A 22,849-nucleotide genomic window follows, 5' to 3' on the forward strand; every position below is an offset into this window, starting at 1 on the left:
ATTGATACTTCAGAGGTGGCGATGCTCTATTCATATGTGTTTAGGATATGCGAATGTATTTATTCTACCTAATTGTCAATAGTCAAAGTGTAATATTATGGATGGCCAATATTTTCGGTCCGGTTCAAAATACATAATGTACAGTCTCCTGTTCTGCGGAAGCCTTTACCTTGCTGCAGTTCCTTTAATTGTCGCCAGATAGCATTATGCTTGTGCGATACAATTGAATGCTCGAGAAAAGACGTGATCTTACGATTTGCAACGTGCACATTCCTTATTCTTACGCCACAGCTGGGCATCCGATCGATGCAAATCGTCATCTTCTAAACTAATTTTCACTACAGTTCTCTAAATTTATCTGCAGCTTCTACCAATCTGGCGGTTATACTTTTTTCTTTGGCAGAGTGTCCGGCATCAGGTACCTGTAAGAGATCGGTCAGTACCATCTTGCGCATGATGAGGAGAGGATGCAGGGGACTTTTACCATGTGGAACTCCGCTTCTGGCCACTGCTTTTTCAGGTCCCAAGCACTTCGTGCGGGGCAAACAACATCGTAACGCCCTTGAACAATAACACCTGGATTGCAAGACACGGTTGAGCGTTAATACCTTTTCATTCTCCACACAATATAATGGACATACATGGGAGATGCTTGATCTTGTCCACATGTTGCAAAAGGTAGCCATCACTATCAAAGAAACCTTTGTTTATAAAGTAATGACATTCGATGCGGGCAAAGGCCGCAGCCCATTTGTCATCTTCAGCTTTCTTGATATGCTCGGGATCTGAAGTGACCTTGTTTGAAACGGAAAACATGTTTCGGTTAACCCAGTCTTGAACACACCTATGTACAACTTGCTAGTCGCGCATTCCCATTTGCTCCATGCTTTTGCGCAACGCATTTGCTCTTCCTCGTTAGTTCCCGTAAGACGCCGATAGTAGGCCGCGATGAGGTCTCCGCGCTCTGACTCGGGAATGGGTTCCAAGTAAGACTCCCAGATATCCCTGCAATTTAGCTTAGTTTGGGGGAGAGGATGGCTTGCTAATTAGATTACGTACGGGAAGATATTGCTGGCACCTTCTTGGTAAAACCACTGCAACTCAGCGTGCCTCAGCAGGAAGATTCCCCGTAAAATCAGCCCTTTCACGTTCTCCGGGTGCTTTTGAGCATACGAGAGTGCTAATGTGCTCCCCCACGAACCGCCAAAAACTAGAAGTCCAAATGGTGGTTGAAATCAAATCAAGCACAGCTATTTGGCCACAAATCTAAGAAGTATCGAACCTAGCCACTTGTCAATATTGAGATGTTTCCTTCATGAGAGAATTACAGCCTTAGACTACTGCAAAAAGTAGCAAGCACAGTAAGGATCTAAACCTCACCGCAATTTATCAACATCCGAGACCAAGGACCAAGTATCATTTTCCTCAAGGCAAGCGAGGCTACAATTATGTATTAATCGTCCGGTTCCCTGCCATATTTTGCAACAAAGTTACGCACGGTGTACTCTTGCCTGATCCACGTTGATCCAAAAGAACAATTCGATAAACAGATGGATCAAAAAAACGTCTGAAAGCGTCCAAATCCATAAGCCTTCCTTTTAAAAAAAAAATAACAGAAACACGGTACCGATCATCCCCAGACGTTCCACCTCCAGGTCCTATAATTTCAAATTATTAGAATTCCTCGTCTGGTAGAGCTGGGACGTCTAGGGGACCCACCTCCGTGGAGGTAAACTACGGGTTTTCCCGCGGCATTTCCACTGGTCTCCCAGTAGATGGTGTGAACTTCAGAGACTTTGAGAAATCCTGTTTCATAAGGCTCGATTGGCGGGTAAAGTCCCCGCAGGGTTTGCTGATGGGCATTGGATTGCATTTTCAAAATCCGCACACTCAACAAAGGTGTTGGAATATGAACGGCAGCCGCGCTTGGCGGGATGACTCAATCACGGGAGCGCGGCAATCCACGATATTTGACTAGGGTTGCGCATTTACAATATTCTACAAGCAATTATAATATACACTGCAAACAAGTTAATACTACATAGTTTCTACATCCAATTCAACTGATCTCTTTGAGTGCTATTAATCAAGGGGCTCTCAACCCTGTGGCCTCGCAAACTGTCGCAACCAGAAATCTGGCGACGTCCACTGAGAAAAGTCAGCAGGGTAGCTTGGAGGACGTGGCTGCCCATAAGGGGATGGTGGGGGAAAGTGAGCACCCGCAGGTGTCGCAGGGTATCTATATGTTGGTTGAGAAAATGATGCGGGGGCGTGCATTGGATGCGGACTTTGCATCGGAGCGCTTGTACTCGAGGTACCGACGGTCCCAACGCCGGGACTATGTAGGGGAGCCGCGGTCATCGCTGGGGCAGGTGGGACACTGGCCGTCGTACTAGGCCTTGCCGAAAACATACTCACAAATACTGGTGGCCTTTCCTGGATTCCGGCGAACGTAGTCAATTGGGCAAGATGCTCCTGGTGTTTCTTGTACTCTGTCCATCGCGCCAGAGCGGAAAGATTTGAGTCGACAATTTGAGGCTGAGATGTCAAGCTTTCTACTGTTGTCGAACTGGTTGATCCTGCTATAGTCGTCTCCATTAGTTTTTCGGACTTCCTGGGTAGTACCAACTTTTGTAGGGATAGTGTATACCTGTGCGCGGGATCGGAATAGTCTCTTCCGACACATGGGCACTTCTGCCAGGAACGAATGGTGTGGCTGTCCCCTGAGAAGGTTGGTCGGTGGATATCGCTTGCCCGCCAGGAGCAGGTAGCGGCGTTGGTCCTGCAATGGTTGATGTAGATTGTGTTTGCGGTGGTGACGATGGTGGTGGTGGTGGTGGCGGAGGGCCACCTCGTCTGCCCTCCTTTCGTCGTATTCGCTCCTCCTCCAAAGCACGTTCGCCTTCTGCCCGTTCAGCTTCATCCATTTCATCCTCTATCTCCTGCAAAAGGTCTTCATGTTCCCTAACTCGAATTAATCCTTCCCGGCACACAGTAAGAATATCATTCAGGACTGGGTCATTTTTATTCCGTAGAGACTCTTCTTCTTCCGGGGCGACTTCCCATCCTCGGTCTTTAGGCGGAGGCTCAAAATATTTCTTCATCTCGGCTTTCGTGTAGTTTTTGCTCGTGTTCTTCTTATCGACCACTTGCCTGAAAGTAATAGGAGTTAAAGCTTACACTCCAGCAATATTACCATTGGCAGGAAACTCACTTGGACAAGCCCAGCTTATGAATGTTGTTTTTGTAGAGTGTTGTTTCGAAAGTGTCACAAGTCTGTAATCGATAAACAAACACGGGCTCTCTTTGCCCATACCGATAAGCCTATGATTTCGAAGTTCCTTATTCAGTTTGAAACGCAAAAAGGAAGACTGCAGCTTTTTGCATACTCGGGCGACTGCCTGTTCGGCATCAGACGGGTTCCAGCCTATATCAAACAATACAACGCGGGTAGCTCCTTGCAAGTTGACGCCTACTGAACCGGCTTGGGTGGAAATCACAAAAACAGTTGCTATGGATGATTTGTTGAACTCGTCGATAAGCTTTTGACGATCCTATAAAGCAGGTTAGTACATGAAGAAGGAATAGACATGGCTATTTCATTCAATCTACCGTGGCTTGGACATCGCCTTTGATGAGAAAGGTTTTAATTCCTTCCTTATCGATGGCATCTTTGATATAATCTAGGTTCCCGTGTGTCTTCAGTGATACATAACTTGTGCGCGGTGATTATATCTTCATGATCAACTACTTACGCAATGTTGGCACACTTCTTGAAAAGATCAACACCTTCTGTTTGTTTCTTCGCGCACTGTGAACTATCTGCATAGTGATTTGCATCTTGATTGAATGTTCCAGGGAAAGGATATCTGGATGAAAATGATAGATCAGGAACGAGTGCAGAACAGTGCGCAATATCGAATGACCAACCTTGATACTTTGAAAAAATATGGTCGAAAGTCGGATGCAATGTTCGGAGTAACCCCCTATGACGAGATGCATCATAAGACTGTATTTCTGCGTATCGCATATTAGGAGCCGAGCGACCTACACATCAACATTATCTTCCTGGATAACATCTTCCGCGTCGCCATCCAATTCAGGATCGACGTCAGCTATTGAGGTGGCCGCGGTAATGGATGTGGGGGCAAAATCTGTGTCAGGTTGGGCCTCACTCGCGAATGACTCGCGCCGGGACGAGGACGCCGCTTTGCCGCGAGAAATGGACTTTCCGAGTTTTTCAAGTTTTGCGAATTTCTCATCAACAACCCTCTGCCAAAGTCCTCATTTTAGCTGGTGCCTACTTATTTACACCGCTACATGAGGGGTGAAAACTCACCTTGAATACGCCTGGATGTCCACATAGCAACAGTAAGGGATGCATTCTCGCGATGATGTTAGAGAAGCTGCAGCCAGGTTCGACCGTTTGAAGATAGGCCTGCACATGTTTAGAGCATTAATTGAAGTGTAGACATGTGTACGCGGCCAACTTTTCATACGCACCCGATAAGCCTCGTGCTGCAACGTCGTCAGCTTGCAGACGATCACAAATTCTGTTTTTTCGGGCAGCTCCCGTCTCAGAGGTGCATTATCCTTTCGTAGAACAATGTCGTGTATTAATCGCGTCAACATGTACATCCTTCTCCGGGACAGTATTCGATCAGAGTCCGTGGAATCAGCATGAAGACCATTCGCAATAGGATTTTCGTAGTTATTTCGGAATTCGGCGTGAGTCCCCAAGAACATTGACACCGCGAAATCGATCATGCACCTGGAGTATTCTGACATGAGAAACTTGCTTGCCATCTCGGTTGAACAATCTTACAGAGACTAACCAATACTCAGAGAGATTATTCTGCAAAGGAAATCCAGTGAGACATATTCGGGAAGGAGTTTGAAAATTATTCATTAATTGACACCGCAATGACTTCGTGTTCTTGATCTGGATAGGAGCTTAATGACAGGAAATCAACCAACAACAACGACACTAAGTTTTACGTACCAAATGCCCTTCATCGCAGACCAAAAGACTAGTACCCTCAAAGATCCATCCTTTCACATTTTCGTATTTAGACGTGGTCGCTTGAATCCGAGTGGGATCGCCGCCTTGTGACATCTCATGCTGTTGCATTGCCATTAACTCGTCACTGGCCTTCTTTGATTGCTTCCACTGCTCCTGCAACATATTATACCCCGTAATCAATACCCCTCCCTCAGAATGCCATTTTTCAATTGTTTTCCGTCGTTGCAGCATCGTCTTTCCCATGGCTACCAGATATGGTCATGATCGCATGAGTGGTAAATATAGGAAAGATCTAAATCGCCCCCAATACCTACACGTCAGTGTTTCAACATTACGCAGCACATCTTGCATCACAGACTCTGGTATCCATTGGAAGAACTCTCGCAACCTAACCGACCGAAATGTTATTCTCCAGCGAGCGACATAAACAGATGTCAATATGAACTCACCAGTTTGTCACCACACTGGCGGGCACGACAATGAGTACTCGGCCGGCCTATGATCCGAACAGTGAGGCGAACCATTGATTCAGGGGAAGGGGCAATGAAGCACAAAATCGCAAAGGGGGCACCCAACATACCCGCAAATGCTCCGGAATGGCTTTGCTGTCAGCCCTGATCTCACGCATTAGCACAAATATGAATACAATGGTCTGGATCGTCTTGCCTAAGAAGATAACCAAATCAATTCGTACCATTCTGTTCCCGCGGACATAAAGGTAATGACACTAATGACACTTACCCAATCCCATTGCGTGGGCTAAAATGCATCCGGCATGTCTCATTGACTGTCCGTCTGCAGATGGCTGCTTCAGCATCACTATGTTCTTCCAAAGAAAGCGGATCCCCTCAATTTGATGGTCTTTGAGCTCTCCAGCTATAAAATCTGGAACAAGAATATCCTCTTCTGACTCGTCGTGCCCCAAATTGACAATGATCTTGAGGAATGACGTGACATATATTAGAGATCCACTCAAGGACTAGACAAAATGGGTTGTACCTTTCGCTCCGTGAGACTCAAACGACTGCTTTGTCTGAAGGTGCACAAATCCAATGTTACTGGTTGCGGAAGCTACCTATGCTATCAGCGCTACTGAAACTTACATTTTGGCCCTGCGACGAATTGCTTCTTCTTGTTCCCCTCTTTGTTTCTGGATTCTGCGGGTGAGATCGTTCATAGGCCTGATCTCCTTGATCTCTCGGCGCCCCTTCTGCCTACGACTGCCGGTAGCACCATCACTTGCCGAATCACTGTCTATGTACACTACTTCGGTATCAGATGAGCTGTCATCGCTAGGCACACGTCTGTTGGAAGATTTGCTTTTCTTTCTGTTCGGAATGGACGGACGATATATTTTTCGTTTTACGCCTAATGGGAGTTTATTAGAATGCCCTCGAACTATACGTAAATTCTATTCTGTCTCACCATTTATGGAGATTCTTTCTCGTCCGACATCTCCTTCCGATGATTTACTACTCAATATCCCAGTGCTAGAGTTGTTATCATCGTCCTCAGCGATAAACAGGCGCTGTTTTTTGAGGCTGGATTCTAGCTGCCCGCTGTGTGATTCTCCACCTGACAGATCACTGGATTCTCTTGAACTTTCGGCACCCGTAAGTGATTGGTCGCTTATGGACCCCTCGTTTTCCTCAACATTTTCAAGACGCCAAGTAATAAATTGATTTATGCCTTCTTTAGCCGCCGCGTCGTCAGGCCACATGTCGAGCATTTCCGCACGCGCGTCCCATACGGGCCTCTGGTCAGAGTGGGCCAGCTGACGGTTACTACGTATTTGAGAGAGGAAAACTATGTGTTCAGTGATAAGTTGAAGATCGTAATGCGCGTTTGAGCTGGAATGAATATTTTTAAAGATAATGAACAGAGAGTATGATGACGAGCAAGTGTCTAAAGTCATCATAGACCAAAATGATTCTAACCTTGTAGGAATCTCGCCAAGTAGTGACTTATTCCGTATGTTCTTGACCCTTGCGTAAACTTCATCCACAGGTTCTACCAAGTAAAACCATCAGAAAACCTTCAGAAGACACGAGTCGACTGCCCTCCTTAGCACTCACCGTTTGCCCAACGTGAGAGAAAGTGCTTATCAATCTTCCTTTGAAATTCATTTTCCTTGTGTCTGCTGCGGCCAGCTGTCTCACGATCTTTCCACTTAGCTTCTCGTTTAGATTTCGCGCCACTGGTTGGCAACCCCGACGTGCTATTTACATTATTCCTGATGTTTCCCTGCTGCCCGCCAGCGATCTTCTCTTTCTGATCCTCTGAGAAAGCTTTTTGGGCGGCGCGAAGATCAGCCAGGACCAATGAAGGTCTCCTGCCAGCAGATGTCCCCTTTTCTGACTGAAGATCGCCCCGATTGTCATCATCCGATTCAATGAGGATCGGATCGCGGTATTTCTGGCCTTCCGTACCAGCACCGTTTCTCCCAACTGAGCCAGTGGAGGCTACATCGGAAAATTTGGATTCGGACGCTGAGCCATGCTGCTCGCCTTTGACAGATCTGGAGGAGGGTTGGCCTTGCTGAACTGGAAAAGTAAACCCAGTTATTAGTACATCTTCATCCGACTCTTCGAGAGATGCCTCTCGGTTTTCGACGGCCACGTCCATCGAAGCTGAAGGGCGCGCATTCGGGGTTTTGATTCGCGATCTATTGCCCAAGCTTGGCAGGGCGGTCAACTTCACCACAGGTTGAGATTCTGGCAGTGCATTTAATTCCCAATCGAGTGGTTCTGATTCTGGTATGAGCGACATTTCGAATTCCTCTTCATTCGTTTCTTGATCTGACGGCTCTTCGTACAAGGCATTTGTGCCGGTGCCTCCATTAACATCTGCTTCCGGCGACGTGGGTTGATCATCAGACTTCCGCTTACTCCATCGAACTGGCGAACGCGGTTGATCTATATGCGTTGAGGAGGTTTCACGATCTATACGTTCCTCATCACTGGACGTTCCCTCCACCTCCATGCCCGTTTCGCCATATTCATCCTCGCTGGCTATGAAATCACTCCAGTGGTCATCTTCCTTTGCAAAAGCGGCGGATTTGTCGCGCTTCCGTCGGGGAGCACCAACCTTCTCTGACACCGGCTTTATAGGCTTTTCTCCTTCAAAGAGCTCGATCATCCACTTCAAACTGCACATTTCCTCTACCGTCGCCTCCAGGTTGGCGCATTTAGCTCTGATCTCGCGCACGCTACTGCACTTATGTGACAAATATCCGTCAAGTTGCTTTGCAAATCTTCGGGTTTGTAGATCCTCTAACGCCAGTTTTTTGTCCTCCAAAAGAAATCGCTCATTTTTCCAAAGCTTATACGCCTTTTTTTCCAACTTTGGTAATTCCCTTGTACGCCACCTATTTTCAAAACCTTTGACCTCCTCGTCGATGATTGACTGAATCTTTTCGGAAGACAGAAAGCGAGTACTGCCAACAACGATCGGAAGGTGGGTTTTCATATCTCTCCGACCGGATCCTATCTGTGACGACGGAGGCCATTTTCGCATTCCTCTCCGTTTGCCATTTCTAGCAAAGTGATCCAAGTCATGTTCGCCTTGTTTCTCCTCTTCTGCCTCTTCCTCATTCACTTCCATCTCCATTGTGACCATTTGTTCCCTCAAACTTGACGCATTCGGATCGGAAATAGACCTAGCCTCCGCTTGAAAAGTGGCAGAGTTCCCCTTGCGCCTTATCTCCGCTCGCTCATCTTCTTGGCATTCCTCTTCCCATTCGGAGTCATTTTCGTAATCGTCAGTCTCAGAATCTCCATACAGGGGCAAGACTTCATCATCGTCTTCTTTCTCCAGGCGCTGGCGCTTACATGCATATCCCCCGGGGACCCGTGGTGCGAAGCCGTGGCCTTTAATAAGCACAGGTGCCTTTGAGTTCCCGATTGTCATGTGACTGGGCTCCGCATCTTCCACATAGTCAGTCTCGGGTTTTGCATATCGACCGGAATTATCTACCACATCTAGACACGAGATAAGGGTTATGTTGAGCGCATTATCCGATGTCAAGTCTTAAGCTATTTACCTTTGACTTCGCCATTCATGGTCTTAAACAAGCGCACCCAATGATTGGCAGTCTTCAGAGGCGGTCTCCAAATTGCAATTACGCTACCGTCAGGCGAGGTTTCTCGGTACTGTGGCTCGTCATACGTCAGGTTTGGCTGTCTTAGCATTCTTTTGATGGCGGACTATACGTGAAATATGAAAATACAGTTAACACGAACTCTGATAAACCGATAATTCAATTCAGCAGTCTACCTGGGCGATTGTCTGACACAATGAAAACGGTGGCCGAGTAGCTATGTCGTGAACCATTATGAGATCTCGCAGCCGGAATCACTGCAAAATGCCAGCTTTACCTCGCTTCCTAATAAACACAAAGTCATCATTGTCATCATGAACTTCCTGGGATACTTTGCGCGCGGATCTATCAAAAAATAGCGCGGCGATATCCATGGCGTCATCATAGCGTGGACATATGGACTTGTCGGTACTTTGCGAATTACAATACTTTTCTGAACGGGCGCTGGCAATTCCCATATCAGTTTTGGGCCCCGAAATAGGCTGCTCTGATCGCGTTGACGGTAGGTCGCCTGGTACTTCCGATGTACTATATGACCTGGAAAATTCTTGCTTAATGCTTTCTTGGGACCCTAGAGAACCCTCGGCTGTGTTTGGTAGTGGGAATGAAGAGGCATCCGCAATCGAGTATGTTGGGAGCAACAGTGGGAACATTGGTGTATCGATAGAAAAAGCGGCAGGGACGGAACCCGGTGGGGTGTTTGCCCCGGATTGCTGGGTGACGAGGGATGCAGTTGGGCTGCTGGATGCCGAGAAGCTGTAATCTATCCCCAGCATCTTCCTCAGCCCTTGTATTCCCCTCCATATTTTTCTCCGTTTACCAAAGGAGGTGATATTCAGCTCCTCCCTTAAGACGTTTTCACTCGAGATTTCGTTCAGTAGTACCGTCCCATCAATGTCGTTGTCTGTAGGAGGAATGACCGCGTAAGTAAAAAATCGAGTCCAATAACTCCGAATCTCGATGTTACGATAAAGATAACAGAAAGCTGCATTGTTCGACGTACCCAAAAAGCTGCCAACCAGATCGTTAAGCCCAAGTGATCTCACCCATTCTCCCACCGCGACTTTGTCCCATTCTCTAGGATCTTCACAAGTCGTGGAGGTACAATCTTTAGTGGTCATCCTTTTCAACTGTACACCGCTGGAAGCCTGTAACCTGGCAGCTGCCAGCAGGTTAACTACTGGGCTCGCTACCGCTCCCGCTGAGGGGTGAGGTGGCCAGAAGAACCGAGCGTTAGCACAATTTTTCTAAGGCAATTTCTGAGCCAGCTAGTGTGGGGAAGAACCCATTGGAATAACTATCTTTGACGAGTGCTTCAAGGACAAGTGGTTGAGGCTCATGTCAAAAGCTGTCAGAAGCTCGACGCGGGCAAGCTTCTCCCATTGATTGGATCCAAACTGATTCAAATCGGATTTAATATATCCACATGAAAGTAAACAAATGAGTCAGAAATGATCACAGATAGGAATAGGGTATTAACAAATGTCGTTCAGCCCAAGTGAACTGCTGTGGTAATATAAATCATGATCGTCTACACAACTGTCTTCTACAGGATTGTTTCAAGAATATGAATTATCTACACCGAAAGCACAGTGCAGCTCTCATATAGCGCGACAAGTATAGTTGTGGCCACTGCACATAGCACCAGAGCGAGCCCTGGCTTTGCAAACTGGGTTGACTAGGTCAAAGTAAGATGAGAACCAATCTTGTTGCGAGCAAGTGACATTATTCCTTTGAACTTGACACTGTTGCTAATATCATTGGCGAACAGCAGATGGGTTGGAATATCATGCCACCAACTGGAAACTGTATTGTAAAGGATAATTTTGAGTAGGCAATAATGGCGGAGGTCGATCGCCGTGAAGTGGCTGACGTATTACCCGTGGCTTAGCTATGAGAATGGTGGGGGCGAATCGCCCAAATTTCGCACTTGCCAACTATCATCTTGTTTCAGTTTTTTTGTCCAAGTTAACGCTTTCATCACGGACCCCATCAACCGACAGCGTACACTGGAATGGCGGGGGGGACTGCCTCTCCCACTGCCCCACCATGGCATAAAGTAGTGGGCATTACATTGGCGTTGACATCGGCCCTCTTCATTGGCGTGTCTTTTGTTATCAAGAAGAAGGGTCTTCTCAATGCGAACACATATTCTGGCAACCGACCCGGCGAAGGTCACGCCTATCTTAAAAGCGTCATGTGGTGGACTGGCATGATAATGAGTAAGTGACTTGTACAAAATATGAGGGTGCTAGTGTGCCGAGATAACACGTCTCGTTTTTAGTGCTTGTTGGGGAAATTTGCAATATGGCGGCGTATGCCTTCTCCCCAGCAGTGCTTGTAACACCCCTCGGAGCTCTTTCGGTGGTTATTAGTGCGATCCTCTCATCCTTGATCCTCAAGGAGCGCCTGTCCTTTTCAGTAAGCGGTATCTCGTCGCTATTATTATTCGCACGCCCTTACTCAGTTTGCTGTGCTCTTCCTCTTTAATAGGCAAAAATAGGCTGCTTTCATTGTGTTCTTGGGGCTACCATTCTTGTCTTGCACGCACCCGCGGGAAGCTCTACCACTACACTGGCCAGCTTTTTCAATAACGTCTTGACTCCAGGTGCGTAGATATAGCATGCAGCGCAATGGCAAAATATTGACCTCGGTTTTAGGCTTTTTGATCTGGTGCGGCATCAACGTGCTGGTTGTCTGTGTTCTAATATTTTACCTATCCCCACGATGGGGACTCAAACATCCTATCATACCGATTGCCGTCTGTTCTCTCGTTGGCGCTTTCGTCGTCTTAGCAACTCAGGGTCTGGGTTCTGCTATTGTATATACTGTCTCGAATCCGGCCGATGCCCCCGCTCTTTTGCGGGATTGGCGCTTGTACTTATTGATCGGATTCATCATACTCTCGGGCGCGTTGCAAATTCATACGCTAAATGTGGCATTGAACGTCTTTGCAACTGCTATTGTGACCCCAACATATTATGTTTGCTTCACCACCGCAACGTTAGTCGGTAGCGCTATTCTATTTAGGGAATTTGCGGTAGAAAGTGCGGTGGCAGGAGCAACAGTTGGGTTAGGATTTTTAGTCATCGTAAGTATTCCTCCTCAATCCAGCACTCAGTCGATCGATTTGGTTACTAATTTACTTCATTAAAGGTTGGTGGTGTTTGCCTCTTATTTGCTTTCTCTCGCAAGGAGCGTCGCCGCGAGAAGCTCAGGTCCCCCTCTGTCCCGGACTTGGGATTGATTGAAGCTGGAAAAAGAGAAGCGGAGGAGGATGTAGATTCAGAGTCTGGGGAGTCAACCATGATGGATGATGCCGTTGTTCGTAGTCAGAGAGATAGAGTAGTTCCTGAAACACCACCTAGGTTGAGTCTTGGGGGAGTTGCGACCGGATCCTGGTGGACTCCTAGATAGCAGCTTTATGTATAGCCGTGATTATTGTAAATCATTTGTAGATAATAGCGTTACTGCGCACGGCGGCTGCCTCTTGTTGACATGCCAACCCACGCTTCCATGAGTTCACCGTAACAAACGTAATGGTTGCAGCTATTGTATTGCAGCGTGTATAGCCCATAATGGCCGATACACAACCACCTGCTGGGACCCAACAGGGTCAAGCGCCAGGCCAACAACAGAATGGGGGAGGGGTTATGTCAATCATCCAGTCCGTAGGACGCATAGTGCTGATATACTGGGTCGTGAATTTCTTCGCTTGTGAGTACTTATTTTTGTAGTTCTTGAGGTGTTTAGAAATCAATTCACTAACGGGCAACAAAAAAGCTTCGTTTAGAGGATCCAATCAACCTGTGCCTGCGACGACGCCAAATGGGAAAGGTGTTCCCAACGCTTTACTTCCTTTATGGGAGTACGGAAGGTCGACGGTCCGTTAGAATGCTTGTATCGTTAACCAAGATCAGCAGCCAAGTTCACTCACACTGTTTTAATAGGACCTGCATGTATTTCTTGCAGAGAATGAATACCTGTCAAGCCTCGAACAGGCAAACTTGATATGGAAAGAAAGCAACATAGTCTACGGAGACTGGGAGGAGCGACGAAAGGATCTGCAGATTGATGCGCCGGAGGTGAATAGGATATTGTTGAATGATGGTGGTATTCATAAACCTGACTATCTCATATTCGGACAAATAGAGTGTGCAAAACAACGGCAGTTTATATGCCCATATATTTCTGACGGTGTCCGGTCATTCACCGGATCGTAAGGATCAAACGTTTGACGAGGAATCTACATTGTATTACCGAAAACGTAAGATGCCAGCAGCACTGCGTAAAGTTCATAAGTAGATAACTGGACTTCACCGGCAGAGCTCACGAGGTACATGCCGAAAAAGAAAGTGAAGAAGATGAAAAGCCTGGTTTCCAAAGCTGAAGATGCTGATGTTCAAGAGGTGCGTTTTCCCCCAGTTCTGATACAAGGTATGCAAAGAATCGTAACATTTATTGCCTTCTCAGCTGCAGGAAGAGGATGACAATACGAATGAAGAAACGACAATTATATCGTACTGGTGGCCTAATGTGACGATCAGCATCATTAACTCTAAAGATCCCATACCTGCTGCAACTCCACCACAGCTGATGCGAAGTAAGCATTTTTCGATACGGTTCATATATACCGGACAATGGACTGATAAGCCCATGTATTTTAGATGTTCGAACGACGCACGAAGGCAAACATTACTTTCCCGTATTTTATGTGAATGACTTCTGGATGCTGAGCGATCAGCTGAGTCCAATCAACACAACTGTCAAGTAAGCAGGCAGCCTTTACACTCAGCTGGACTGCCTATCTGACGCACCAGCGGTTGCTACAGAACATTAAACGTGTCATTATCGTACTCCCCAATGGCCTGGTGGAAGTATCAGATGTATACACAGTTCGAAGAGTCCTTCCGTATGCAGAATACTATGATGGGCGTTGCTTCCTCTGAAACAGATGAAATGAAGGTAAGCCACTGCATTCCAGTCCAAGGCGGCTCCTTTGAACTTCGTCCCTGCTAACATTTTATGTCTGTAGCGCATGTTCCTGGAGACGAACCCGATTCTTCTGGGTGTAACGATGGTTGTGTCTCTTCTACATAGCGCCTTCGACTTTCTTGCTTTCAAAAACGGTATGGAATCTCGTGTCCCATGCACCCACTTAGTCCACCGAACCTCATTGTACATCGTTTTAGATATTCAATTCTGGCAAAAGCGTAAAAACATGGAGGGACTATCTTTCCGTACGATTGTCCTCAATGTATTCTTCCAAACGGTCATTTTCTTGTATCTTTTGGATAACGAGACTTCGTGGATGGTTGTTATTTCATCTGGAGTGGGATTGTTAATTGAAGCATGGAAGATTCAAAAGACGGTGATTGTGCGGGTAAGGAGTTACTGTATATATTTGTCGAATGACCTTGTCCCTAATTCCCAAAATAAAGCGCAAGGACACGTTCCCCTTTGTGGAGTTTATCGATCGGGTGAAACCTTCGAAATTAGTATCGAAAACTCAAGAGTACGATGAGGTGGGGTATCCGTGCGATTCAGCTCAGTGTCGAATGACTAATGATTTGACATCCCCGTCATTTCAGCTGGCTTTCAAGTACCTTTCGTATGCGCTTTATCCCTGCTTGGCGGGTTATGCCGTATATTCGCTTCTTTACCAGGAGCATAAGAGTTGGTATTCCTATGTTCTGGGAACTTTGGTTGGGTTCGTCTACGCATTTGGTAGGTCAAGTGTTATCGCTACGCTGGTCAACGTAATTTGCATCCTAATTGATGACAGGATTCATTACTATGACTCCGCAATTGTTCATCAACTATAAATTGAAGTCGGTGGCGCATATGCCCTGGAAAACATTCATGTACAAAGGTGCGCTTGAGAGGATACGCTGATTGGCTTTCCAGAGATGAGCATGTGGTAATTTACTCTCTTACAAATCCACTTCTAGCACTGAACACCTTCGTAGGTATGTTCTAGCCGGCGGTACCATTATGAAATGAAATGCATTAGAGCAAAGATTAACCTTGCGTGTCTTCATTAGATGACCTGTTTGCATTCGTAATAAAGGTTTGTCTTGGAAGACGCTAGTTATCCACTCTGGCATTCAAACATTTGTTTGCAGATGCCGACTCTTCATCGATTGGCATGTTTACGAGACGATGTCATCTTTTTGGTGTACCTATATCAAAAATGGATATACCCTGAAGATAAGCGACGTAGAAATGAATTTGTGAGTGGAATCGATACGCTTCTTTCTTTTGAGGTCGTTAACATGCATTATGCAGGGACAAGTCGGTGAAGAAGGGGCCGATGACGAAGAGGAGTCTGAGGCCGAGGAGGAGGAGCCAGCAGGCAAGAATGGCAAGACTTCACCTGCTGCATCTTCCAAGACCAATGAGAAGGAAAGCAAAAAGGATAAATGAGGGAGGGACTCAACATGATACATTATAGCAATTGAAATGAATTTTGATAGAGAAAATGCTGTCAGGACAATTTATATGAATGAGAACGCATATGTGTTGCTGTACACTACTACAAATCTGGAGAGTCGGTGGTTTAATTGTCTACGGTCAACGAACGAGATATCCTCATCAATAGTCCCGCACAAGTAAATCTCCTTTCGAGATCACTGGTCTCGGAATCCAATACGGAATCATGTCGCTCACTGTCGCTGCTGCTTATATCAGGCTCATAATCCGACTGGGCAAAAATCTCATCGAATTCCATGTCCAGAGGTGAGCATGAGTTCCACAGGGGATCTGCCAGTCGCATTAGTCTTGCTGCGCCCAAAATATTGTCATCTATACTTTGCGGCTGCCCCTCTTTGGGAAGGTTCAAGTCCAGAGGAACACTCCCTGGAGAGGTAGACCAAGGCGGGTCTGCTGGATAAGCCTCATCAGACAGCGGAGTAAGCGTTCGCAGTGTCCGACCAGTGACGCATAATCGAAGACCTTGAGGCTCTACCGCGTGTTCATAATGTGTTTGAACCGCTTTCCCGTACTAGTTATACGGGTTTGTCAGGCGCAACCGATTGTATTTGTGCATTTCACCCGGGGGGTACTCACCATAATGACTAAATCCCCATGGCGGGTAACGAGTTTTAATACGGTTTTTCGTGGAATATGCGTCTCACCCTCGTCAATTTTCGCAGAAACTGGCCCGCTAATAGTATGCAAGGAGTTTTCTATATTTGCTGTGGATTGTTCTGACTGTTTCTTCTGGATTGGCTCCATGGATTCAGTCTGAACTGGCTTACTGTCGAGGCGATTCTCCTGCGGACGCGCTGAACGGCGTTGTTTTGCCGCCTTTGCGCGCCCAATATCGAAAATGCACTTCTTCTTCTTCATTTTGCGCCGGAAGCGCATTATCGAGTCACTTCCCAGACTCCAGCCAATAATGGGACCCTGCACTTCCTTTTCTCCATCATCATGCCATGACATCTTCTGACCTGCGTTAGGCAAGTCGATAAACAGGGTGCTAGCAGGATCCACTTGAGAACAAATGTACTTACCGTCCATGTAAAATATACTAAGCAGCTCATTGATTTGCGTGTGAGGAGAAACAGCTTGAAGAATAGATCGAGCACGTCGCACTGGCTCTGGTGCTGACCCAAAGTGGGAGTACGGCATAGAGATGGCGTGGCTGCAGGGGCGCATTAATTACAGGCTTACTGAAGCGCAGAATGGTATTGCCGTATTACCGATAGGCTTCACCAGCATTATGAGAGAAGTTTTGTGTCAGAAAACCTTTTACTGAACAACAAGGAGAGTTAGCGTCTCATCGTCGTCCAGCGTTATGCTGCACAAGGGATTGAATCACCTCTGTGTGCAGAGAACCGCCATCGACGCAAAGGTACAACACCAGTTTGATATTGCTCGAATATAGTGCTTCCAATCTTTGCAAGCTTATGGTGTGGGTCCGCCAGTATATGCTCTATTCGCCCGCCTGTAGGCAACACGTACGTAGCCCGAATCAGTCCTCGGCAGATCCCTTGATCAATGACGTCCACATAGCGCTTTATGCCCGAGTCTCGAGCAGCAGCGAGACATCCCAAATGATCTTTCCATTGTGTTGAAGTGGATGAAAGAGTGGCGCACGGAACGGGGGTATTCGGATAGGTTTTCAAATACTATATCCGGGGACAGTAAAGGCAGGATAACCCTCAGTTGTTCACCAGCTAGCCTAGTGTTCTGCATTCAAAATGATTACCCCGCACGAAGCACATATCCACTTGTCCCAAATCTCACGACAGGTTATTCGTCCACACCGGCGACACCACAGCGCACATGGTGTGAACCTCTCAATATTGAGAGGAGGTGGAGGGGGTATGATACTCTCCGGGATCCTGTGCTCATTAGAGTGTTGCTAGGGTGAGTCGCCGGAGCCACCGAAATAGACAAGTTATTTGATTGGGTGCTTACAAGGTCTCAAGATCACTGTCAAGTTGAACAGGACAAAGGAACTCGGGGTCAATTTCAAGTTCGTGGGCATCGGACCAGTATTCCCCATCTTGGATCTTCCAAAATCTCTCGCAGTCAGGTATGAGACATATTCCAGCGGTATACACCTTTGGCGAGTCTTTCCCGCACAAGGCACAATTATAGGTATGCCGTGTAGATGGTCGGACGCACTCTTCTGTCATGAACCAAGGCTTTATAGTGTTTCTCGGTAGAAATTGGAATGCAAACTTGTATCGGAGAAAGTAATCCGGGGCGTTGGGTTCCTGCGGGAGTACACTAGGAAATTCTTTTTCCGCCCATGTCTGCGTAATAACATACCTTTCGAAAAAGAGAGTTGATCAGATGAATGACAAATACAAATCTAGCTATGTAGGAAATTACCATCCTAACACGCAGTAACGGTACGACGCTTGAAATCCTGCCAAGGTATATTCAGATCCCATAACCACTACGAAAGGTCTCTTCTCTCTCCATGTATTCATTAGTACTCGGATGGACCTGTCCGATTCCTCCTGAGACGCCCGAAGAGTAGCTTCCCCGAGATCTTCCTTTCTCATGGGATCCTCAAATCGAACCGAGTGCCGTTGTCGCAAAGGGTCGTTCTTTCCTCCCCCATGAGAGATAAACACCCTTTCGCTCCAGGCATCTCGTTGTCTACCAAGTGTTAATGTCACCCTTTTTCAGACGTGCGAGGATAACGGGGCCAAAGAGTCGAGACAGTGCAAACAAGAATTACCCTGGGAAACCTGCTCAAAAGATGTTTCGCAAGTCCATCTTCCAAGCATTTTGAATAAGGGGAGAGTATACACATACCATCAATCATGTATCCCTGGACTACCCCGCCCCTGTGGTACACACCGCCTGTTGTTCGGCGGAACGGTCACTATATAGTACACCTTCTAGTGTATTGCTGTACAAACTCACTCTGATACGCCTTGAAATACCAAGTACCTAACATAACAGTAAGCAACACCGTCGACAGTTTTTAGCAATTCTGGAATGAGACCTCACCTTCACACAGCTCTTGCCGTGTCTCACACCATACCGCAGGTCCTCCTCCCACCATTGTGTTCGAAAATGTAGCCCATTACGAGCAACCGACGGCAGGCCAATTGATTGAATCGAATCTAGGCCTTGGTTTGACAATCGGTTATATGTGAATCCAATCAAGTATACAACCAAAATGGATCTGTGTGTCATTTGAAATGATGAATTTTACAGTTGTTATTTATTGACAGATACCAAGAATCGAATAATACAAATTGATAGAATACAAATAATACATTTGCTTCGCCAGAAGCGAACCCAGTTTCACTACAGCACCTTTTTACACAAAAGACGTCCCAACAATATGGTTTTCCAGACTTCACCGTGTTCCGATCATTGGCACGCCATGAGAACAAGCGATTTGCTCGGCCCCTTCAGCAAACTCTTCGTCCGCATCAAATTCTACTGCATCCTCGTATTGCTCATGTAAGACTTCCACCTGATAGGCATCCGAGACATTAACCTCCAGTTCAAGAACTTTCGCTACCTCAGTTTGCCATTGCCCATTCCTACGCACTACCTCGACCAACCGCTTTTCAAGCTCCTGTTCTTCGCGCCGCGATACTTCCAACTCTCGCTCCAAGATTTCTACATCCATCGGCACTCCTGCTGAATGTGGGTGTTCAGTTGACTGACCCTGCCATGACGGAGGTGGGCCTCTCAAACCAAACACCTCCCACGGAATAGGTACACCTGGAGCGACGGCACCGCTAGCCACGGCTGCGAGAAGAGGCGCTGGATCGAATACGATTGGAGCTAACTCTCCTTGACTATTATATGCGACAACATTGGTCAGCTCGATACGACCACGACCACGACCGTTGACATCCATCAATGTAGCATCCATGGGACGACCATGCTCGTCAACCAGTACTCCAACCCCAGAGGAAGCGTCCAATTCTTGGCCCTGGCCATAGTTACTATATGTTTGCGGCGGTTGAGGAGAGCTGCTCCTTTTCTTCTTCTTCTTCAGGCCGTGCAAGGGTTGGGTGGAGTCGGACGTATTGGCCATCATCGCTGTACTGGGCGCGTTAACAAGCATCTCCCCTGTAGACACCAATATTCGGACGGTCTCAAGCAGGCGTTGAATATGATTGTTCTCGAAAAGATTTTGTGCATCCGTGGGTGGACTGGAGGCCTCCGTAGCAGAAGGGGTTGCGAACCCAGACGACGTGACACTTTGCTCATCGTCCCCAATATTTCCATAATCGATATCACCATTGGAAGGATACTCGTCATGATCCGATTCCAGGCCATGGTCCAATCCATTGATAGCGCCAATGGCCGCCTGCGATAAAGCGTCTAACATATTCAGCCCTTGGCTAGAACCATCAGCCGCTGTGCCAGTGCCAGGTTCTTCTTCCCTCTGACGTCTACGCATTTCACGGGCTTCGCGAACTCGCTTCATCACGATCTCCACGCTGCGGCATTTCGCTTTCCAGTCTTCCGTCGTCCAACCGGCAGTGGCTGGGTTGAGTCCAACCCCAAACATCTCCGAAATTGGGGATGTCTGATCTATCGGTGTGTCTCTGGCGCTTGACCCAGAGCTAACGGTAAAGGTCGCAGTATACCGTGTGCCGGCTCCTGTGCCACTGGAAGACCCCAAACCCTTGGCCTTTTTGAGTTTCTTGCCACATACTGTCGCCCCTGGGACTCCGTGCTCTGTTGAAGAGGCTGTGGATTCACCAGCAGGATCCAAGCCGTTTCGAAACTTGTTCTGTAGCTTCGCAGCATACTCCTCGAGCTTGGTGACCTGTTCCGAAACACGCTGCATACTGCTCTTAGGGCCACCGACTTCGCCCTTACCCTTTGTCTTGCTTTTAGATTTCACTTCCTCCTCGCGACGCACTTTTTCGACCTGCGCTTCAAGTCCTTCGTACAGAAATGCCGCTGTCGTAGCCAGTCCCTCTAAAGCTTGATCAATGAATGCATTTGCATCGATGTTCATCGCCACGCCGTTAACATTGACGTTCACGGTCCCATCGCCACACGAGTTATTCGCGTGAGCGGGTTCGGCGCCCCCAAAGGAAAAGCTTCCAAGGTTTGCAGCTAGCTGGTCAAGCTGGCCGATATTGATACCCAAAGTGCTCAAATCGAAGCTAGCAGTGGCTTCAGGAGTGCAAGTATGGCCAGGGGTTGATTTACCTTCTTTTCCTCCTGCTGGAGCTTCGGTTTTCCCCTGTACATCAATGCGGACATTGACATGACCATTCTCTCCCGCATGGTCTACTGTGTATGAAGAGTACCCATAGCCAGCTCCAAGTTGATTCAGAGCATTCGCCAGAGCCTCCGAATCGATTTGCAAGTCAACCTCTCCTGTTGCAGCATTATGCGAAGTCAAAAACGAGGTTATATCCACCTCACCGGCGTGGCGCTGAGTTTGGCAACGTGATGGCTTCCGTGGTACGCTAATATCACGACGAGGGGGCGGCGGTTGGCTAGCCGGCACCCTTCGATCCAGACTAGCGGCCTGCTGCTGCTTCTTTTGCGGCTTTGAACTTTCGACTAGATTGGAACCTTCGGTCAACTTGCTGGATAAATTTCCCAAATTGTTTGCGGCACGGGTAGAGGGCACTCTGTCAAAGTCCAGCCCGAGGGTTTCCAACTTCTCTTTCAAGCCATTTGGAATAATGTTCGCACTTTGGGAGGCCGCAGGAGATGATTCCAGAGGTTGAGACTGTGTCTCTGACAATCGCGCCTGCAACGGTACATGCTTTGGAGCCTGGCGTACCGCAACCTTCTTCTCTTTCCGCTTTTTGGTCTTCCTACTTACTATTGCTTCGACCTCGGGTTCCACTGGAGGGGGGGTGGGAATATGATCCACCACGTCCTTGTCTTTGGCCGCTCCAGTGACCGTGACCACTTGCGTCCCTGCTGCATCGTCGACCTTGGTCTTCGATCTCTTTTTCCTCATCTTCGGGCTGCTCAGAGGTGTCAATGGTCTACCCTTTTCGGTCGTAATTTCTTCCTGCTCGAGTGACGTATAGGCTTCTTTCTCGGTTTCCTTTTCGGCGGCTTTCTCGCTCATTTTTTCGCTTGCCGATGACACCTTCGAATCTATCTTCGAAGCCTTCCTCCGCGCGTCTCTTACTTTTCCGTCCTTCTCATTAGCTTGCGCCGAAATGATGCCCACAGACAATGCAGTTCCATTTCGTTCCCTTTTGTCCTTCCCCGCTTGAGCCTGATCACGATCGGGAATATTAGGTGTTGCCGTTGCATCCCTTCGCTCGCTGTCCTTTGCTGCCTCAGAGAATGTACCAACTGGTACGTTTACTGCACTCTGTGGAGGCTTCTTGGCCGGAGTGATCGTTAAGACGCGCCTTGGTGTTGGGCTACTGATCTTCGGTGGCGGTGTTCCGGACGGCATGACAGGAGTTTGCGGCCGACTTTGTGTCGCACTACTTCCACCACTATCAGCGCCCTCTATGACCGCTTGAGACAGGTTTGGCGTCCTTGGTGAGCGCAGCACGTCCACAGAGCCAGATTGCTGATGGTCGTCTCCATCGCGTTCCCCATCAATGCCCGGACCAGACTGCGGTCCAGTCTTTCTTACCATAAAGTTGCTGCTCTTTTGTTTCCATATAGGTGGTGCAATAATTCCAGGTCCTTTCGTTCCAACGTCCCATTTACCTTCTCCTTTCCCATCCAAATTCCTTTTTTCTGACGACGCGGCTGCGTCCAACGCACTGGTATCCTCCGTATTTTCCTCCGCCTGCCATCCACCCCCTCCTAGTCGCGTGACTAGCTGTAATTCCTCCTCATTCCGCCATTCATTCCCGGGGGTTCCGCCCTCGCCATCATCGCGGCGACCCGCTCGGCTACCAAGTCGCGCCGATCCTGTTCCCGTTGCCTCTCCCGGAGATGCTCCTGTCGGACTTCCCTTTCGCGAAGGTACTGACGAATCAAATCCTCGCGCATGATCTCCTTCGCTCGCAGAGATGCTGCCGCCCCACTCTCCAAACCTTACTTATTCCGCATGCCAAAAAGGTTGCATTTGATGGCGACAGCGATTCGTGGATTCAGATCCAGATATGGGAGAGAGGGAGCATAAAATGAAGGAGGAAGGATTAATAAGGTATGCAAAACCAAAAACCAATCTTTCCATTAATAAACGGCGTTATCTACAAATACTACGCAAATATTACAAGCAGCGCCACAATGATATGCTTCCGCTCGCTCGAAAAATGAAGATATCACAGACACCACATTTCTTGAGA

At 47.6% G+C, this 22,849-nt stretch overlaps 6 protein-coding genes across 6 annotated transcripts; 2 read left to right on the forward strand and 4 right to left on the reverse strand.

Annotated features, from left to right (window-relative positions):
* Window positions 1-228: 228 nt before the first annotated feature.
* Window positions 229-1,901, reverse strand: SPPG_07760 (prolyl aminopeptidase). Its single transcript, XM_016755920.1, has 10 exons — window positions 1,720-1,901; window positions 1,628-1,658; window positions 1,499-1,567; window positions 1,381-1,440; window positions 1,283-1,311; window positions 1,060-1,210; window positions 845-1,005; window positions 642-785; window positions 485-576; window positions 229-422 (listed from the first exon to the last, which is right to left on the reverse strand). Exons 1-10 carry the CDS (start codon window positions 1,871-1,873, stop codon window positions 339-341), a joined length of 975 nt encoding a protein of 324 aa, XP_016604977.1. The 5' UTR covers window positions 1,874-1,901; the 3' UTR covers window positions 229-338.
* A 196-nt stretch (window positions 1,902-2,097) lies between these two features.
* Window positions 2,098-10,243, reverse strand: SPPG_07761 (uncharacterized protein; the record flags this gene model as incomplete). Its single annotated transcript, XM_016755921.1, has 25 exons — window positions 2,098-2,582; window positions 2,651-3,153; window positions 3,215-3,324; window positions 3,390-3,554; window positions 3,613-3,683; window positions 3,756-3,869; window positions 3,931-3,986; window positions 4,052-4,272; window positions 4,340-4,438; window positions 4,504-4,771; window positions 4,836-4,942; window positions 5,003-5,268; window positions 5,338-5,411; window positions 5,473-5,519; window positions 5,604-5,689; window positions 5,765-5,960; window positions 6,023-6,056; window positions 6,127-6,391; window positions 6,449-6,873; window positions 6,961-7,033; window positions 7,099-9,003; window positions 9,066-9,228; window positions 9,299-9,339; window positions 9,400-10,026; window positions 10,126-10,243. 25 exons carry the CDS (start codon window positions 10,241-10,243, stop codon window positions 2,098-2,100), a joined length of 6,519 nt encoding a protein of 2,172 aa, XP_016604978.1.
* A 758-nt stretch (window positions 10,244-11,001) lies between these two features.
* SPPG_07762 (uncharacterized protein) lies at window positions 11,002-12,651 on the forward strand. Its single transcript, XM_016755922.1, has 5 exons — window positions 11,002-11,344; window positions 11,407-11,543; window positions 11,616-11,730; window positions 11,783-12,213; window positions 12,279-12,651. The coding sequence occupies exons 1-5, from the start codon at window positions 11,137-11,139 to the stop codon at window positions 12,537-12,539; spliced, it is 1,152 nt and encodes a 383-aa protein (XP_016604979.1). The 5' UTR covers window positions 11,002-11,136; the 3' UTR covers window positions 12,540-12,651.
* A 19-nt stretch (window positions 12,652-12,670) lies between these two features.
* SPPG_07763 (uncharacterized protein) lies at window positions 12,671-15,664 on the forward strand. Its single transcript, XM_016755923.1, has 17 exons — window positions 12,671-12,839; window positions 12,906-13,006; window positions 13,073-13,207; window positions 13,275-13,389; window positions 13,449-13,531; window positions 13,596-13,725; window positions 13,790-13,892; window positions 13,955-14,087; window positions 14,158-14,251; window positions 14,315-14,505; window positions 14,564-14,647; window positions 14,714-14,849; window positions 14,908-14,994; window positions 15,074-15,091; window positions 15,167-15,192; window positions 15,248-15,355; window positions 15,411-15,664. Exons 1-17 carry the CDS (start codon window positions 12,701-12,703, stop codon window positions 15,546-15,548), a joined length of 1,821 nt encoding a protein of 606 aa, XP_016604980.1. The 5' UTR covers window positions 12,671-12,700; the 3' UTR covers window positions 15,549-15,664.
* Window positions 15,665-15,681: 17 nt separating this feature from the next.
* On the reverse strand, window positions 15,682-18,651 carry SPPG_07764 (uncharacterized protein; the record flags this gene model as incomplete). The annotated part of the gene is made up of 12 exons (XM_016755924.1): window positions 15,682-16,125; window positions 16,191-16,573; window positions 16,637-16,767; window positions 16,826-16,877; window positions 16,945-17,254; window positions 17,335-17,470; window positions 17,547-17,903; window positions 17,967-18,239; window positions 18,322-18,331; window positions 18,399-18,446; window positions 18,510-18,536; window positions 18,597-18,651. The coding sequence occupies 12 exons, from the start codon at window positions 18,649-18,651 to the stop codon at window positions 15,682-15,684; spliced, it is 2,226 nt and encodes a 741-aa protein (XP_016604981.1).
* A 300-nt stretch (window positions 18,652-18,951) lies between these two features.
* On the reverse strand, window positions 18,952-22,188 carry SPPG_07765 (uncharacterized protein; the record flags this gene model as incomplete). The annotated part of the gene is made up of 1 exon (XM_016755925.1): window positions 18,952-22,188. The coding sequence occupies one exon, from the start codon at window positions 22,186-22,188 to the stop codon at window positions 18,952-18,954; it is 3,237 nt and encodes a 1,078-aa protein (XP_016604982.1).
* Between the last annotated feature and the right edge of the window lie 661 nt (window positions 22,189-22,849).

Source organism: Spizellomyces punctatus, assembly GCF_000182565.1.
Source record: "Spizellomyces punctatus DAOM BR117 chromosome Unknown supercont1.17, whole genome shotgun sequence".
Taxonomy (NCBI): domain Eukaryota; kingdom Fungi; phylum Chytridiomycota; class Chytridiomycetes; order Spizellomycetales; family Spizellomycetaceae; genus Spizellomyces; species Spizellomyces punctatus.